Source organism: Crocodylus siamensis, chromosome 1, assembly GCF_052110815.1.
Source record: "Crocodylus siamensis isolate JL-2025a chromosome 1, ASM5211081v1, whole genome shotgun sequence".
NCBI classification, from domain to species: Eukaryota; Metazoa; Chordata; order Crocodylia; family Crocodylidae; genus Crocodylus; species Crocodylus siamensis.
Genome location: NC_143395.1, coordinates 105,022,932 through 105,041,046, shown reverse-complemented (window position 1 = coordinate 105,041,046; position 18,115 = coordinate 105,022,932). Strand labels below are relative to the sequence as shown.

The 18,115-nt window shown below is 46.6% G+C and overlaps 1 protein-coding gene across 1 annotated transcript; it reads right to left on the bottom strand.

Moving 5' to 3' along the window:
- Nucleotides 1-14,322: 14,322 nt before the first annotated feature.
- On the bottom strand, nt 14,323-17,833 carry TCF21 (transcription factor 21). The gene is made up of 2 exons (XM_090031460.1): nt 17,264-17,833; nt 14,323-14,860 (listed from the first exon to the last, which is right to left on the bottom strand). The coding sequence occupies exons 1-2, from the start codon at nt 17,711-17,713 to the stop codon at nt 14,771-14,773; spliced, it is 540 nt and encodes a 179-aa protein (XP_089887586.1). The 5' UTR covers nt 17,714-17,833; the 3' UTR covers nt 14,323-14,770.
- Nucleotides 17,834-18,115: the final 282 nt, after the last annotated feature.

Below are 18,115 nucleotides of genomic sequence, written 5' to 3'. Positions count from 1 at the left end.
GGTTAAAAGCACAATAAATGGGGCCCAGCCCCTGCAGAGTGGTTGTGGCATCATAAGAATGGCTGCCCAGCTACAAAAAAATCGCCGGACCGTCAGAAGGTGCCTGCTTGAAAATCACCTAGGGTACGATGATTTGGGCCCCGGGGCCGCAAGACAGTTTTAATGAGCTGTTGCAGGTGGTGTCAGCTTCCTTCCACCCCAGAAACTCACAAGCAGTCCCATGGGGCTGGGGCAGGCAGGGAGCAGTGTTTGCGGGGGCAATGCAGGACCGGGTCATGGGGTGGTGACCGCTGTGGGCAGGGCCCTAAATGCCCCTGGCCCGGGGGTGGGGCTGGGAGCCTGCAGGGGGTGAAGGGAGGCAACAGGGGCCTGAGGCAGTGGGATCCCCGGCTGCCTCCCCGGCTGCCTCTGCGCTGAGCCCTGCCCACTTTTGCCAAGGCAGTCCCCGCTGCACTCCAGTTGGTGTCTGGGGCCTGGCCTGGTTGGGGGCTGTTCTGCTCCTGCCTGCCCCCAGTGACAGCTCCTCCCGCCCCCAGTGGCAGCGCCTCCTGCGCAGCACCACATAAAGCAGGACCAGCCTCAACAAGTTCATCCCAGCCGGGGCTTTTTCTAGCTGGGCTCAACAACCTCCAAGGATGGAGATGCCACAAGATGTGTAACAACTCTGTAGCCAGTTTCTATTCAATTTTCATTAAAGGTGAGAGGGGCAAGCATGCACTTGTAATACCAGTATTGTTTTGCATACAACACCCCCTCCCAAAACCCAGCTCTTGGAAATTGGGTGGGTGTCATAAATAAGGAAATACAGTAACAGCAGTTCAGCCTTGGGGAAGGCAGAGGGGAACGATTGCCACAATATTTGTGCTGGGGAGGGGGCAGTATGGTTAGCACAGTACTGCTGGCTGTGGGCATGTTCTCTTCCCCACTCCTGGCAAAGACTACTGCTGCAGAAGCTGCTGCTCAGTTACATGGTTTAGCAGTACTTTTAAGAAGAGATCTTTTTCCCCCTTCATTCTGCCTTTCAAAAAACAAGGTGTCCCTCATTTGGGAGCATGTTGCATGTGATAAAATATGATATTTTTTATTGGCCCAGCTGGGAGAGAGGTCACTCAAGCTTTTGGGCACAGGACAACTGTGCGGTTGGTCTATTAAAAGATACCACCATAGAACCTTGCTTAAAGTCATAGGTGATGTCTGTGTGTTGGAGGGGGGCACTGGGAGGCACGTGCCCCCCCTCCCCCAGATACTGGCTGCTGCTAAAGCCACTGCCGGCTTCTGCATGTGGTTGCCGCCGCCCCTTGCTGCTGATGCGGCTGCCAACAGTGCGAATGGCAGCTGTGAGTGGTCCCAGCTCACCGCCTGCTGCTTGCCACCCACCCCCCTTGCCACTGACACCACTGCGGCTGCCTGCTGGCAGTCTCCACTCGGCCCACCCCCAGTGCTGCCTGCAGGTGGTCGCCATGCTCCCCCAGTCTCCAGAGGCACAGGTTGTTCATGCTTAGTGTCACCTGCAGCCAGACTTAAGCTGCCCTAGTGTGACAACAGTATTGTGAATGCACTGGTGACAAGAGTGAGGACCTCAGGCTTCCAACCTCAAAAGCCTCAAGAGATAAATATTCACTTGTTGACATGACATTCTTTAAAATGTAATTTAGACTCAAATTATAGCAGGAACAGCAGACTCACAGGAATAAGGTGGGGATACTTTTGAGTATTGTAGTAAGTGGTTCTTAATCTTTTTAGGCCCAGGACACCCTTCATTAGACTTGCGGAACCCCTCAGAAAGTGCCAGCTCTTAGTTTTCACTTATTTTTGATGAAGGAAAAGTAATACAGTAATGTTTCTATTGCAAAGAACTCAGAAAGATCTAAAGAGGTTAGAATTTTTTAACACTGTGGCTTCTTAATTGAAATTTCTGGGTTTAATTTGTGAAACATGTTTGTGTACCTTGAAATGCTAGCATGATGTTGCATACTGCAGCAGCCCTGAAAGGCACCCTAGGATGCCATGGTACCTTGGTTGAGTATCATTGCTGTTGTACTTAGGAAATTAGGAGCTCAAGATTTCTAGGCTTTTACTCCAAGCTTTACTTGGAATGTCCTCTGGAAAAATTCCTGTTCTTTAATTTACCCTCCTGTGAGAATAAATTGACCAACAATGTAGCAGAGCTTTGGACTTTAATTTTTTGAGCTTAGAACCTTTGCAAGATAGTATGATTTATTTGAGGTTTCCTGAAACTTTAGTTGTATAATTCTGTGCTTGCCACCTAAGAAATGATACAGAAGCAGCATTGATTGTTTGCGACAAAGGAAGCAGATTTACATTTGTTGTGCTGAAACTCTAGAAAAAATGTGTTTTATATTTTTACTTTAATCCCTAACATCTGGAATATATTTTATTATATTAAAACAATTTCATTATGTCAGGAATAGTTTTTCCAGATCCCCATTTCAAATCTTTTCTCTAGACTGGGAGAATGTTAATTAAACATTACTTTTTATAGCGATTATTAGCTTTTGTTTGCCTTGATGATCATGCATAGTACTGCCACCATGTGGCTTGTAGCATGACTAGAACTTTTATTTCACTCAACTAAAGACAATCAAAGAAGTATTTGAAAACAGAATTTTTTATCTTGCAGTTCAGTCACACCCTAGAGAATCTCTCACAGTTCTCTGGGATCTTTCATGAGGCTGGTCTCTTTTTTCCTTATTGATGGTCACCTTCTGAGTTGCGTTTAGGTGTTACAAATAAGCCTGCAGTTATGACACTGATTTCTATTGCACCTTTTGTGGAATTCGGTGATTCATTTGAGGTGCTATATATACCACAACAAATGTTGCTGAGATTCATCTGAGAACGACAAATCATCCATCTGTAAATTGCATAGCTGTTCAGTCATGTTAATTAGAAAGGGCAATAAACTCTGGTTTAGCTAAACTTTGACTTTGCTGTCCAGACCTCTGAATTTTAGCATGTTCTTCTCAATGCTTTTCTGTGACAAAAAAAAAGCTGTCAGAAATTACTCATCTTCCACAAAGCTGCTGTAATGTTTTCAGGTCTTCTCACCCCATCTTATTTTTTGTTATAAGTTTCATGTAAGTGTAGAGTCATGACCTTGGTGTTTCAAAATAATTTTTTATAATAAATGAACCCCACCTTTTTTTGAGGTCCCAAATCCCTTGTTTGTCAATGGCTCCTTAATTGTACTAGTATATTTTCAAGAGAGCCTCTAATTGTGCAGTGGTAAGGAGGCTCAGGCCCATGCATATATAATCATTGCATTTACCAATAGGCAACTGTGTCTGCAAACGATAGGGATTAGTGTGCAACCAATATTTGCTCATGTAACTTGCGCATTAGTCATATAAGCACACTGGTTTACATGTGTATGTAAGTACAGCATTAGTTAGACATACAGCATCTGTACATGTGACAGAGCTGTGGTCCGATGCGTGCTAATTGGTATGCTTATTAGTGTGCTCCAGCAGTCTCTACATCACACTGGTGGTGGGGGGCACTTTAACTAAAGTTCATCAAATGAGCTTTAGTTAAAGCACCCCACTGCCATTTTGAAGCACAGGATGCTGAATACACATGACGCTGCAGGTGTTTTAATTAGAGTGGCTCTGACAGTGCCCCCCCACCTCTACCCCGGAGCACGTGTACAGACGCCCTTTGATGCTTAGGCAAACACGGTAAGGCTTTTTTTCCTGCCCTTTGGCTGAAATCTTCCTCTTTCCTCTCAACACCGCCTCTGATTAATTGCTCTACCTGCAGGGCTTTGTGGTTGCTTTTTTTCACCTATATACCTGTACTACAAAGACTCTCCGCTGGGATGCTATGGCACTTAGAGTGCCTTTTGAGGTTCCCTGGGGTGCCATATAATATTAACACTGTTAACAAGTGAGCCAACATGATTCACAAGATAAATCTAGATATTTCAAATAGAAATCCACAGTGCTAAAAATGTTCTTATCTATTCTAGTCTTACGGGGTGTGTCTATACCAGACGTTTACTGTAGAGCTGCTTAATTGGTTTTGCAGTAAAATGTCACTGTCTACATGCATGGTGCTATTAGGACGCAGCAAACCAATTAACTTTGTCATAGGCAGTGCTTGTAAACACAAGTGCTATCCTACAGAACAACACACATGTAGACCTACCAGCTAGCCCCACACTGAAGCACCATCATGCCTCAGCCAGCCCCTCTGCAGCATGTTGAGCCAGGTCAGAGCAGCTCAGGCTGGCAGGCTGATACCCAGGACCCCCTGTCAGCCAGGGTTGCTGTGCCCTGGCTCAATGTGCTGTGGTCCCAGGCACGTGTACAAATGGTGTGCCTGTGAGTAATAAACTCCCAGCATGAAGTGCACCAGAATTTATTCAATTGCCTTAATAGCATGTGTAGATGCACTCTCTTGAGTGCTTTGCAGCAGAAAACTGCTGTATTATTTTTCAATGGTACAAACATGAGTGAAACTAAGAGCTGGCATTTTCTGAGGGGTGCCTCGAGTCTAAAAAGGTTAAGACCCACTGCTGTAGTACTTTTCTGCCTTTCTGTAACTCCCTACATGAACCTTCTCTGCTTTATTTTAAGATCTACTGTATAATTTGGCTGCTTTCTTGACTAATTGTATAGCATGCTGACATAGGGGTTTCCATTAAGACACTTCACTTCTATATCTGTGTTCCCCTATCCACCATGTATTTGTCTTGTCTATTTGATTGTAAGCTTTTGGGGGAAGAACTGTGCTTTAATTTGGGCCTAGCAGAATGGGGCCCTGACGCTGGTTTGGGTTTTTGGTGCTTCTATAATATGAATAAAGATAATTGAGCCCTAGGAACTCCTAGGACTTTCATTGGTGTAATTATATCAGTAAATAAATAAGTATCCCGGGCCGCAGGGAGTCTCTGTGTTACAAGTTTTAAGAAGAAACCAGATGCAATCAGATTCTAAAATATATCTTTAAGTAAGTAGGTAAAAACAGTCTGTTGGGATACTGTTCAGTCAGGGGGAGAGAATGTGGAGGGTTGCTGAGGATCTCCTAGAAAACAGCAGTACCTACAGATGGAGCTAAAGATTTGAGGAGAGACTGGCAGGGAAAGGAAGCCATAGTTGTAAAGTTTAGTGTTCTGTTGAATGTTGTGGATCCCAGTTTATCCATTGCCTTGGCCTCATCTGAAGTAGATATGCCAATACTGTGGGTACCACTCAGTGTGTGGACACAATGATATAGTTACCTGTGCAATGCAAAAAGAGAACAGATCCACAGTAGCTGTAATCAAAGTTTGGGCAAGTTACTAGCCAGATTTTTTAATTTTGTAACCTAACACAGAGGCAGGCAAAGTCCAACTCATGGGCCGGACTGGGCCCAAAGCAGATTCGATTTCCCACCAGCCCCTGCCCACCTTACTACAGCCAGTTTCCATGGAGACCCCAGCAGCAGCAGCACCATGATGGCTCAGGGCCAGGATTTCCATGGCAACCAGCCCCAGCAGTGCTGGCAAGGCACATGGGTGCGCAGGAAGCTGTTCTCAGGCTGGGATCTTGCAGTGGTGACAGCGTGGTCCAACGCTGGGACACAGCTTCAATCTGCTGCTCATACACCTTGGGAAGGGGCATTGAAGCTCTGCCCAACCCCAGACCATGCTGTCACCACTGCAAGATCCCAGCCCCAGCCACAGAACAGCTCCCCAACCAGCTGTGTGCCTTGCCAGTGCTGCTGGGGCTGGTCTCCACAGAAACCCTGGCCCCGCACCATCATGGTGCTGCTGCTTTTGGGGTCTCCATGGAAATTGGCCACAGCAAAACAAGTAGGTTCTGCTGGGAAATGGAGTCTGCTGTGGGCCCAATCTGGCTCATGGGTCAAACTTTGCCCACCCCTATCCTAACACATGTCAAATAATGTAAAAAAAAATTTCTTCCAAAACGGGAAAGCTGAAGAGCTACTGATGAGATCCCTGTATAGTAACAGCAGGTACCGTCTTTCCCATTCAGCCATGCACTAAGTTGATTTCAGTAGCTGAGATGTAATAGCCACCACCATCATCCTAAAGTAATTCCTGGATCCTGCCTGGGTTTAAGTATGACATAGTCACCCAGCTACTCAACCCTCCAAAGAAAAAACTTATGTTCTTGGGGACATTTAATTTTAAGAGCATGTATGGCTATGGAACTGCAGGGGTGCAGACACATGACATCTACCCTAGAGTCATTTACTCTGGGTTTTACTCCATAGCACAGAGGAGGCAGATGATCAGCTCTTCCGAGCAAGCTACCTGCAGGAGGCGCTATTACAGGACCTGGCCAATAAATGTGGGAGGGAAACCATTTTACATTAAGACATGGCTGTCTAATTTTGGCACAGCCTGGAACTGCACACCTTGCAGGCCTTCTGCTGTGGTGTGTAGCTTCCCTGCACTCCAGACTGCACAGTGGTGTATGGCATGACATCTGCCACCATACAGTCAGCACTGACTGCATGCAACATCCCCCTCTTCCCCCCAGGCTCTCCCCTGTCATAGGACCCATGGGTCACATATTAACCACTAGTTATGGTAATTGCCATGTTGTAGTTGTGCTGAGTTCTTTGCAACAGAAGCATTGCTCCATTATTATTGTGTAGTAAAACAATTAGTGAAAACTAAGAGCTGGCATTGAGGAGTGGCTCAAGTCCAACAAGAGTCAAAAAAGTCAGAAAAGGTTGAGAACCACTGAACTATAGATTGTTATTTGAAATCTCTGGGTTTATCTTGTGAATTATGTCCAGATATTGGCATACCTAACAGTGCTAATATTGTGTGGAATTCTACAATATCCTTAAAAAGATCCTTGGCATCCTCATTGAGAACTAGTGCTCTAAGGATACATCTACACCACTTCATTTGCATCTTGCAGCTGGGAGGAGCCCAAGCATATTCCACCCACTCGTGTAGTCTACCCTGAAACACACCAGTGAAGATGCTCTGGGACATCCTTCTAACAGCTGCTCTCTGGGTCTTGTTCTTCAGTGCTTGAAAGCAATCATAGAGGGATTCCCCAGCTCATCTTCACTGGTACATTTCTGGTTTTGGAGCATGTGAGTAGATGGGCGGGATGGAGGCAGGGCTGTCCCAATGTGGTATAGACAAACTGTAATAGGTACAATCCTTTCCCAAACTCCACTAATTTTAATTTTATAAGAGAGGCAGTGATTCCTAGTAGTCAGAGTATTTAACTGGGATCTGGAAGGTAGATGCTCTTCTGCACATGCTGGGTGACCATGGGCAGGATGCTGTGCCCGCCCATGCTTGAGTTTTCCCATCTGTAAAATGATATTAATGCTACCTCTCCATAAAGCAGCTTACCTCTAATGCTGAAAGATGCTATGTGAGAGGCAGGGAACAGTACTGATTTAACTGTGGAGTCACCTTGAGATGCAGGTTATTGATAGACATTATGCCAGAGTTCTCAACCTTTTTGGACTTGATTGCCCTTCACTGGACTCAAGGCAGCCCCCCCATAACTTTTGTGAATTGAGTGGCACTCAATTTCAAAAGGGAATTTATATATTACTGTGCTTACTTCCTTGCACTGGGGCTGGCCAGTGGGGGTGGGGTATCATTCAGATAGGGACAAGCCTGAGCCTACATTTAGCTTATCTACTTACCACCTCACACTACACTTATCTCCTCACACCTCCGGCACCCTTCAAAGGATCTGGCAGAACCCCAACGTGCTCTAGGGCCCTACTTGAGAATCGCTGCAGTATGCAAACATCAAGGCATATTATGCTGATGAAGAAAAAGCATTGCCTGTATGTAAAAGCAAAACCTAGGCCTCAAGAAATGTCACACAAGGCACATCTAGAAAGAGGGCACATCATTCTGGTCATCTGTCCCCCACTGTGGACTTTGTTTCACATATGCGCATGAGGGGGGAGAGGTACGCAGCTGCAGTGGGCTGCCATCCAGTTGAACAGTTATCTATGGAGGGGGCGGGGGATGCTCCGTGCCTGGGAACATTCACTGTCTCTGCCTGACCCTCCTCCTCTCTGCTGCTGTAGTCCAGAATTTCACAGATGTTCCTTCCAGAGGAGGCAGCTGCAGCCCACAGACTCCGTCAGCTCGGTTCCCTTCCTCCCTGGTGGTCTGACTCCGCCCTTTTATGACCTAGTTGCCTGTCCTTCCTCCCCTTCCTTTCCAAGGACTGAGTAGTAGCAAGAGGAAGAGGGATCATTCTAGTGGCTGCTCATTCACCTCTTCTCTTGACTCCTCCCTGCAGAGCAACTCAGAGGCTCCTCCTCGGGAGAGCATTCAATCTCCCCTTCCCCCTGGCCTCTGTGATCCTGAATTACAGTGATTTTAAACAACATCCAAACAGCCCGGAAAGAATGCTAGTAAATAGTTAGTCCTAATTTATAACTCATAAATGCTCTTGGAGGTGGTTTGTACCACAGGCTGCAGCATAATGTAGCTCTGCTGCAGCTCACTGGTTCAGCAAAAAAATCCCTCACATATATATTAAGGAATATACATTGTTCTTCCCCCAAGGTCTTTCTCACAAGGCTACTTCTGTTTCTTCACTCATTTAAGATCTGTGTGTACTCGCACACTTTGTTAAAGTTTATTTGGAAGTCCAAGTTTTAGGGCAAAACAGTAAAGCAGAAGAATGCATCATTTCAAGGCTGTTCTGACACTACACTAAATTGACAGGTGTACCTACCGCACAGATACCTGAACCAGTTTTAATCTAGTATGCGTGGGCACCTATATCAATGAAACCATGTCAGCTTGGGTTTCACAGTGGACTGTCCAAGCCAACCAGTGACACATCGCATTTACTGCATTGGATAGCCCAGTCCATGACTCCTACTGTCGCTGGTTCTGAAAGGCAGTGTCATGGATTTCAGTATAGGTCACTTGCCCCAATAACTGCCTAAGGATGACAGCAGGCTTTCATAGCCCATATTTTAACTTAAGGGGACAAGCTAGCAAGGGCATGCTTATGCATTCTGCTGTGCCCAGTGCTGTTCTTAGGCTCTTTGTTTTTGATATGCTTATTCGCACATGCCTAACACCATTCCAGGGAAGCTACACTGCCTTGTTTCCAGGATTTGGAATACAGAATGGGAGTGACTGGGTATGGTGTGCTCTATGGCAGTAGCCCAAGGCACAATGCAGAGGCAGTAGAGACCAACACATTTTTGTACTACAGCGGTAGTAATGATTTGGAATCTATAGGGTTACATTTGTGCAAACCACTGGTGTGGACATAATTATACCAGTTTAGCTCTTCTCTTAAACACACACACACTTTTATATTGAAACAACTACATCTGGTCTAGGGGTTCCTTTGATTTATCTATTTCAATGAAAAAAATTACATGCTTTACTGAAATAGATCAGTATAAACCCTGCTTATAGACCAGAGCAGATGTTGATTTGAAGCAAAGACTTTATGAAGCCAGCTTATTCCAATAAGACACAGCTAAATATTATATAGCGTTGAAGCATTAGCAGTTGTGGCCCCACACATGTGACATGGAAAGCTTGCTGTCAGTGAATTTCTCGAAGCTAAAGTCGTCATATTCTGTATAATGCCATTCTTTTTTTTTTAACTGTCCTTGTATCCCACTGTTATCAATTTTTTTTTAAATTTTTAAATCATGAGGAAGACGCAGTCCAGTCCTTCAATTACTAGTCTAATTCAAACAGCAAAGGTTGAGAGTACAAGAGTGCAGCAACTGTTCAGACTATTGAGTCTAGACTAGTGTCCCAAAGCTCCACAGAAAAGGCATGTTTTTAGAAGGGATTTGACTACAGAAAGGAAGATCAGTGTGGAGACAGAAAGAGAGGCAATATTTTTACAGCAGAAAAATACAAGACAAGTCATATCCGTAGCATGTGTGTCTTCAGGGATCGAGATATGTAATTCTTGATACTGTAGGTTGATTCAAGTTGCCCCAGTCTGTTACTGTAATACACGATAATGGCTACTGTGCATTTTTCAAGTCAAACAGTGGGTTAGTAGGGAGTAAACACCACTTCTTATCCATTGCCCATCTGTGGTCTGACCAATACCTGAGCCAAGCATACTGGATGGCAAGAGGGAAAACAGGCTGACTAGAGAGAAGCTGTGTCCAAGCAAAACCACCACTGCTTTCTACCAGCTGCCTTGCCTTGACATACCTACAGTTTTTATGACGGGTGTCTCTCCCCAGATGCCTTAATCCAGGCTGTACCTGAAGTAACAGACCATGTGCAGCTATAGTCCATTTGTTTACTTCCTATATCTTGTAGGGAAAGTCAACCAGCCACAATTTGTAGTTTTCCTGTCCCTGCTGTGCAGGCAACTATACCACTGGTATGGTACAGCCCAGGAGATTTCCGTCACACAGAGAGAGTAGCCTAACTTAGGTCTGCCTAAGACTTATACTCCACAAGGGGCTGCAGACAAACAACATTTGTTGCACAATCCTCTCTATATCATCAAGATAGCCCTGCCCTGCTGAATGGATGGTGAGCAGAACAGTGTATATAGCATATTTTTTGCAGTTCACTGGCTAAAGTGAATAATAGGGGAGAATCACTTTCCCTCCTGAAAAAAAACACACTGGAAATAACAATGATAGGGTTTAAACTAACCATTTTATTGTGGGGCTCTTCCCCAACCCTTTTTTAAAAGAAAATGAAAGAGATAAATTTAAAAATAAAATGTCATTAAAAAAATGTAAAAAAGAAAATCCTTTGTTAAAAAAAATTCCAAATGAATATTTCTTAACCTTTTTTTCAGCCAAAACAATTCAAGGAATTTGACACAAATCCCTGAATTGTTTAGTTGACTCAGAAATACATTGCTGAATTACAAAAAAAATTGCCTTAAAAATTTCACCCCATTTTAGAAATGTGTCAGATATCCAGGTTTAGATATTTTAGAAATGAGTGCTTGACTGGTTGTTGTGACCTAGGGATAAACATTTATTAAATATGTAAACATGTTAGGTTCCTAAAGCATTTAAATACCTTTGAAAACCATACTCTTTACCTGAAAAGTACAGGTAAAGAGAAACATTTGACTTTTTTGTCCAATAAATAAAGTTAACATTTGCCTTTATGCTTGTTATACAGTTGCTCTCTTTTGGCAACATATGGATGACTTTATTCATAGGTAGCCTGAATGACTGGCAGAATAAAGTAATATCCAAGAGGAAGACTGAAGATTCTCATGCCTTGAAACTATTGTTTGCATGTGAATCTTTTGCGTCTGCCTTTCTTTTAATTTGGGTTTAGGCAAGGTTGCAATTGCATCGCTCTTATTTCTGCGACAGGTTGTATTTCTCCTGATTTCCTTTCCTTGCTACATTTTAAGCATCAAACCTTCTTGGAAATTCCAGCTTCTAATCTGCTACATCTGCTGAATAAAAAAGGCACAGAGATATATGGAATGAATTTAGTAATTATTGAGAAAGAGGATGATTAGGAAGTGCAATGTGTTACTATAGAAAATTTATGGCTGAATTCTGCCCTCTTTGTTCACCCAAAATTCCCACTGCCTTCAATGTATTAAAAAGGAAAACAGTATCTTGTTTCAGGTCTTGGGCAAGCAGCAGTTAATACTGACCTACCTCAGGATTATAGGAGTTGATAATATGTTGCTCCTTTTTCAAATTTGGTAATTAAAATACAAAACAAAACAAAACCTCCCCATGATATCCTCCATTATAATTCATAACTATAGTTTAAGCCATTGGACCAGGAACAAATGGCAAAAAACCTATTGACTGTAGAAATAAGCGGTAGTCACTAATTGAGCATTTTTATATGGCAAAGTTCTTCAGTGGGAATCTTAGACGTACTGTGTGATACACAGGTATTTACTAGTTTTACTTATAGCACTATGAGAAAATATTCCAGATCACCTTTTCAGCTGATCTAAATGGGCATGTACTCAAGTCAATAGATATCAGAACATAAGGAATGGGGGTGATATTAATTTATGCCAGTTAAGGGTGCTTGCTTCAAATTTTGCAAACTTTTGTGAAGAAAGTGAATTGAATACGAATGCTATTAAAATCATTACAACAACAATTTTCCTTTTTTGGATAATAGGTATAGATGTGTTCTTTCTTTCATTGTGCCTTTGTCCATTTATAGTCAGTCACATTAAATATATCACACTTTAAAGCAGATTTGGGTTACCTAAAGGAGAAAAATAATTTGCTAATCTAAAGAAAATGCAAAGGAGAGGGAATTAAGAGAAGTAATATCAGTAACACACTGGAAAGTGCAGCAGATAACAAGCTATTGTTCTATGGCTGTCATCTAATAATAAAGGGTCTGTGACCCTCTTGTTCCTATTTGATTTCTCACCCTTTCTATGGAATATGGGGCTGGATCCAATCTCCCTTGTTTCAAAGAGATTTTGCTTGAAGAAAGGACTCCAGATTACATCCAGGGTTGAGAGATCAGAAATAAAATGCAGGAAGTAACAGTGCAGTGAAATGTAAAAACAAAAAGAAAGACTGAAGAATCACAAGAGAAAAAGAATACAGCGTGCAGGGCTGGAAGATATAAAAGAAGAACAGTAGACCTGGTCCTGAATTCTGCAGAACTTGCTTGACCAAGACACCTGCTGACTACAAAATGCATCCATGTATTTACCCAGGCCAAAATGTTTGGTGGTAGAGGCCTGATTTTCAGAGGACAGAAGTCGCTGTGATTTTTGCCTTTGACTACAAGGGTTCAGGGTTGGCAACATATGGCACATAAAGCTGTATTTAGGCTCTTAAATTAAGTAATCTGTTTCCCGAAGGTGCTAAGCACCCACATCTTCCTGAGCTGGCAGCTGTTGATGAAAGTGGGCATCTGAGGACCCCAGCCTGCTAAGGCTTTCAGCTACCTTTAAAAACCTTAAAAGCCTCGTAGGTGTCCCTGGGACCACTGGAGACACGTCCTGTCTCCAGTGTGTACGTGTTTGCAGGATCAGGGCCTAAGCATGAAGGTAAGTGCATAACTTCAGGCATCCCAGCTTAAGAGGTTGGCCCGTGGTCTTACTTACTTGCCGTCTCCAGGGCTCGAGTTGAGCAGCCCCAGCCCCTCCTCTGCAAAGCAGGGGTCTTGCCTTGTCCTCTCAGCGCCCCAGAGCAGATCCCGAAGGTTTCCACGCCCCTGTGCGGTGGGGTGCCTGGCCCCGGCTTCTTGTGCGTCCAGTCCGGAGTCGGGAGGCAGCGCCCCTAAATCCGCGGGGGTCAATTTTCGCGGAGCAAGAGGCAATCGCCAGGTATCGAACCTGAAGTGCAAACAAGGCAGACCTCGAAGGAGCAAGTGAAGCGGAAATTTAAAGCCCCTCCGCTAATAATAACAGTATAAATTACCGAGGACATCGTGTAAACAGTGCGGTCATAACCCTGAAACATTAAACAGCTCGGTGGGATCTGGCGCATCAGCTGCCCGCGGACCCGGCCGGCGCGGGGGGAAAGAGCCCGGCCCGCTCTGTTTATCTCGCCCTCATCTCCCCTAGGCGAGGGGATCACTCGAGAGCACCGTGTTTAAATTACACCGGGGGCGCCGGGATCCGCGGCTAAATGGTTGGGGGGGCGAGTCCTTCATCTCACTGCACTTCATCAATAAGCAACACTCTCTCCCGGCCGCTTAGCATGGCCAAAGGAACAGACCTGCTCTGGCACGACCAGATCTCGGGTTTGCCTGGCCGAAACCTGGATAGAAACCTGGGGTTAGTCCCGGCGTGGACGCGCGGGCCTCATCCCGGCTGCGGGGTGCGGCGCCGGTTCAGCTGCACGTGTGTCTGCAATCGCGGGTCAGTTTCAGGCGGCAGGAAGGGGCTGCTGGGCTCCGCACTTCTTGTGTTCCAGAATAATAATAATACTAATACTTGATCTGAGCCTTCAAGAGGCCGAGAAGCGATGATGAAAGCGATTAGGAATCATAGTTCATAATGATGACATTCATGATCACGATAATGATGATAACATCAGCAACAACAGTAATGATGATGATGATTAGTATTATTATTATTATGGTGATAAAGAGCTGCAAACTGACAGGCCACCGTTCTTCTTTTTTTTTTCCCCCCCCCCAACCACGTCCCGTTCCTCCCCGCAAAAGGATATGGTCCAAATCGTTTTAATTAGGAAAATAAACACCTCATCTAATCTGGGGTCAAAGAGTTTTGTTGCCTGACGCTTCAGCCCACATAAAAGTGGTGCCTTTCGGGAGAGCCGGACCCTTCCGCAAAGCGCTGCGAGGTGGAAACGAAAACGACACGGCTGGGGGGTGGGGAGGGGAGTGTTTGTGTTTTTCATATAGAAAGGAAGGTTTTATTCACAGAAATATAGCAAAACCTGGCTGAAGAAAATATATCCATATATCTTTACCGCGTATTTAGAGCTGCGACTATCAAAGTCCAGTATTCTAGGCATCTACATATGTCACAAGTATGGTACAAAAAGAGAGGCGGGCGGGCAGGCTGGCTGGGGGGTGGACGCAGGGATCTCGCACACAACGCTGGCACTCGAACCAGCAAGGCTGCGTTGCAGGACGATCGACTGTACAGACGTTAATCAAGTTAAATATACCGGGGGAGGGGGAGTCTTTGGGGTGGAGTCTTTGCTAAGGTACATTTGGTCCCCTCGGTGGGATGCGCTCGGCTCTCCGGGTCGCTCGGCGGTGTCCCTGGGTGGGGTGGGGGGTGGTCCCCACCTTTCTCCTGCTGGCCCCCCTCCGCCCCCAACACGCGCACTGAAGGCTGGCTCCTCTGCTGGCGGGTGGTCAGGATGCTGTAGGTCCGCACAAGCGATTTGTGTTCACCACTTCTTTCAGCTCACTCTCCGGTTTGCCTGCCACCATAAAGGGCCAAGTCTGCAGCCAGGGAAGACAAGGGGGGGGGGCGGTAAAAAGAAAACACTGTTATCACCCTGAGCTGTCTCATGACAGCCTCGACAGGCTCTCCCCACCCCTTCGCCTAGCAGTAAGAAGGGGCTGAGATGGGGCACCGCAGGGCTGTCCCGTGGGCATTCCCGTCTGCCCGCCTGGGAGGGATCCCTGTGGTTTTTATTCCTCCCAGCATTTCTGCTGGAAATGAAAGATCTGGCATTGCTAACAGTTTAAGATAGACCCCAGGCGGTCTCCCGGATTTGGTTGGGGGGGGGGTGTCCCGGGGCTGCCCCTCTGCTTTGAGAAGGAAAACCAATTGCCCTCTGGCCGAGAGCTGCAGCCCGTCCATGCTGATCGCAAGCCGGCTCCTGCCCTCCTTCACCCCCGCTGGGCGCCCCCGCCGGGCCGAGGGGCTCAGGCTTTGCCCCGCAATAGCGAGGGGGCGGCGGCGTGTCCCCGGCCTGGCCCCGACCGCGGGCACAGAGGCCTGCGGTGTCCCGCCACGGAAGACGTATTCCCAGAGAGATCAGGATCTCCTCCCGGGGAGAGGTAACTCGGGGTGGCTGTCCCGAAGCAGATCCTGATCTCCTCCAGGACAGCCGTCCCCGTTACTCCCCCCTCCACCCCCACGGAGCATGAGACTCCGAGAAGAAACTTCAAGAAAAAGAATCCCATTGAAATCTCCGTTATAAAATGCCGGGTTCAAATATATCCTCACATTTTAATTTTTTTTTAAAAATATATGCTAATTGAACCACTTGGGGGAAAAAAGGCATTTATTTGGTGTCTTCCTTATTGCTTTGGATGGGGGTGAGAACTAAGGAACGGCTGTTGATCATCTCTCAATCTCTGTTAATAAAGAGCGGGATCAGCCAGAACCCTAATGGCTTCCAGTTAGGCTAACCACCCTCTCTGTGTTAGCCACCACAGCACTTACTGGGTCACAACTATTTGCCTCTGCGATTAAATCAGGATCCCCTCACGCCCACAAAGACGTAGGTGCGAGAGTGACCTCGGATGGCTCGACCTGCCTGCCCTGAGACTACCCAGACACAGTGGCCACCCCTTGGAGATCTCCGATTTGATAGTAAAGCCTTTAGATCTGAGCGAGACTTCGGGGTTTCCAACTCTTTCTACACCATTATGTAAACCCGCCCCGACCACGTCTTTTAAATCTGTGCTTAATTTAGGTAATTCCTAGTTTTGCTAATAGGTGAGATCTGTAGGGAATGGTTTGGACAGGGATGATCCTGATTTGAGCAGGAGGCTTGATTAGATGACCTCTGGAGGTCCCTTCTAGCCCTTCTTTCCTATTATGTTTAAGATTCAAAGTCCCCCCCCCCCGCTTTCAAATACACCTTGATACAGAAACATGTATCAAGGACTCTCCATCCTTGGAGGTCTTTAAGCCCCGGCTAGACAAAGCCTTGGCTGGGATGATGTGGGTGGACAACATGGTCCTGTTTTGAGCAGGGGGTTGAACTAGATGACCTCCTGAAGTCCCCTCCAACCCTAACTTTCTGAGATGGTGTGATTCTAACATCTTGGAAAACGGAAAACCCATGGGTTGGCTTTTTATTATTATGATGTATTACAGGATTAGAAATATCATATAAATATAAATTATATCATATAAATCCCTAATATCCCCTAATATATTTAGGGTAGTAGTAGATTTATTACTATTGTTATTATTACCAGTATTATTATTATTATAATTATACTACTACTACTACTACTACTATTACTATTATTATTACTACTATTATGATTAATATTATTATTATTATTTTGGTCTCAAAGACAGAGTTTTGTTGCATGTACTCTCCTTCATAGCAAGGAGTTCAGGAAATTATTATTATTATTAGTAGTAGTAGTAGTCTCAGAGACAGAGTTTTGTTGCATGCGATCTTTCATAGCAAAGGGTCCAGGAAATTCTTATTATTACTGTTATTATTATTTTGGTCTCAAAGACAGAGTTTTGTTGTCTGTGCTCCTTCATAGCAAAGAGTTCAGGAAATAACAACAATAATAATTAGTAGTAGCAGTAGTCTGGAAGACAGAGTTTTGTTGCATGTGCTCTTTCAGAGCAAGGAGTCCAGGAGCTTGGTGCCCTGGACTAGGGACCCGCCTGGAAGCAGCGATCCCCTGGCAGACCCCGGGCCGGGTGAGGGGCTGCACACTTCACCACGACATTATGGGCGTGCACGGGGTGTGGATGCGCCAAAGGCATGCTATGCTCTGCTTGAGGTCTCCCGCAGCCCGACGCTGCGGCCGGACCCAGAGCTGGAGCTGCCTGGGTTTGAATGTGTGTGGCGAAGGCGCCCGGGGCCGCCCGCCCCTGCGGAAGGTGCCGGAGCCTGTCCCCGCGGCCGGGGTGCCACTCACCAGGTTGACGGGGTGGATGTACCCGTTCTCGTACTTGTCGTTGGCCAGGATCTGCCGCAGGTGCGCGATGTAGCTGGAGGCCAGCCTCAAGGTGTCCAGCTTGGAGAGCTTGGTGTCCGGGGGCACCCAGGGCAGGGTGGTCTTCAGCCTGGAGAAAGCCTTGCTGAGCACGCGCATCCTGGCCCGCTCCCTGGCGTTGGCCGCGTTCCTCTGGACCTGCTTGCCCTCCTGGCTCACCCCGTGCAGCGGGCTCTTCTTGGGGGGAGCCTTTTTCCTCTTGCCCGCCGCCCCCCGGCCCTTGAGGGGGGAGCCGTGCTCGCACGTGGAGCCCTCCTCGTTGCTCTCGGTGGACGCCCCAAACTCTTTGCTAGAATCCATTTTCAGGCCGTCGCAGTCCAGCATCTCCACCTCCTGCAGGTCCTCCCCATCGCTCAGGGAGCCCGTGGACATGGTGGGGGGTGGGGGTGGGGGAGACCCGGAGCTGCTTGCAGGCGCCCCCCCAAGCCCTGGGGCAGTTCAGAGAGGATCCCCGCCCACCCCCTCCTGGCCCGGGAGTGAGGCAGGGAAAGAGAGAGCGAGAAAGCCGAGGAATTTGATGAGGACACTAGTAATTTATCTGGGGAATAGAGAGGCGGGTCTTGCAGCAGCCCAGGGGAGGGGCCCTGCCCGGCCCACTGCTGCTGGCTGCTCACCACATCCACAAGCTCCAGGCTCTTCTGGTCAGGAAGCAGGAGGGGAGGGGAGAGGCAGGTCTCTGCATCGCCACACCGGGGATCCACCAGCTGCCCGAGACACCCCCCACCCCTCCCCTTGCCTCTTCCAGGACCCAGGAGTCCAGTGTCACCCTTGTCA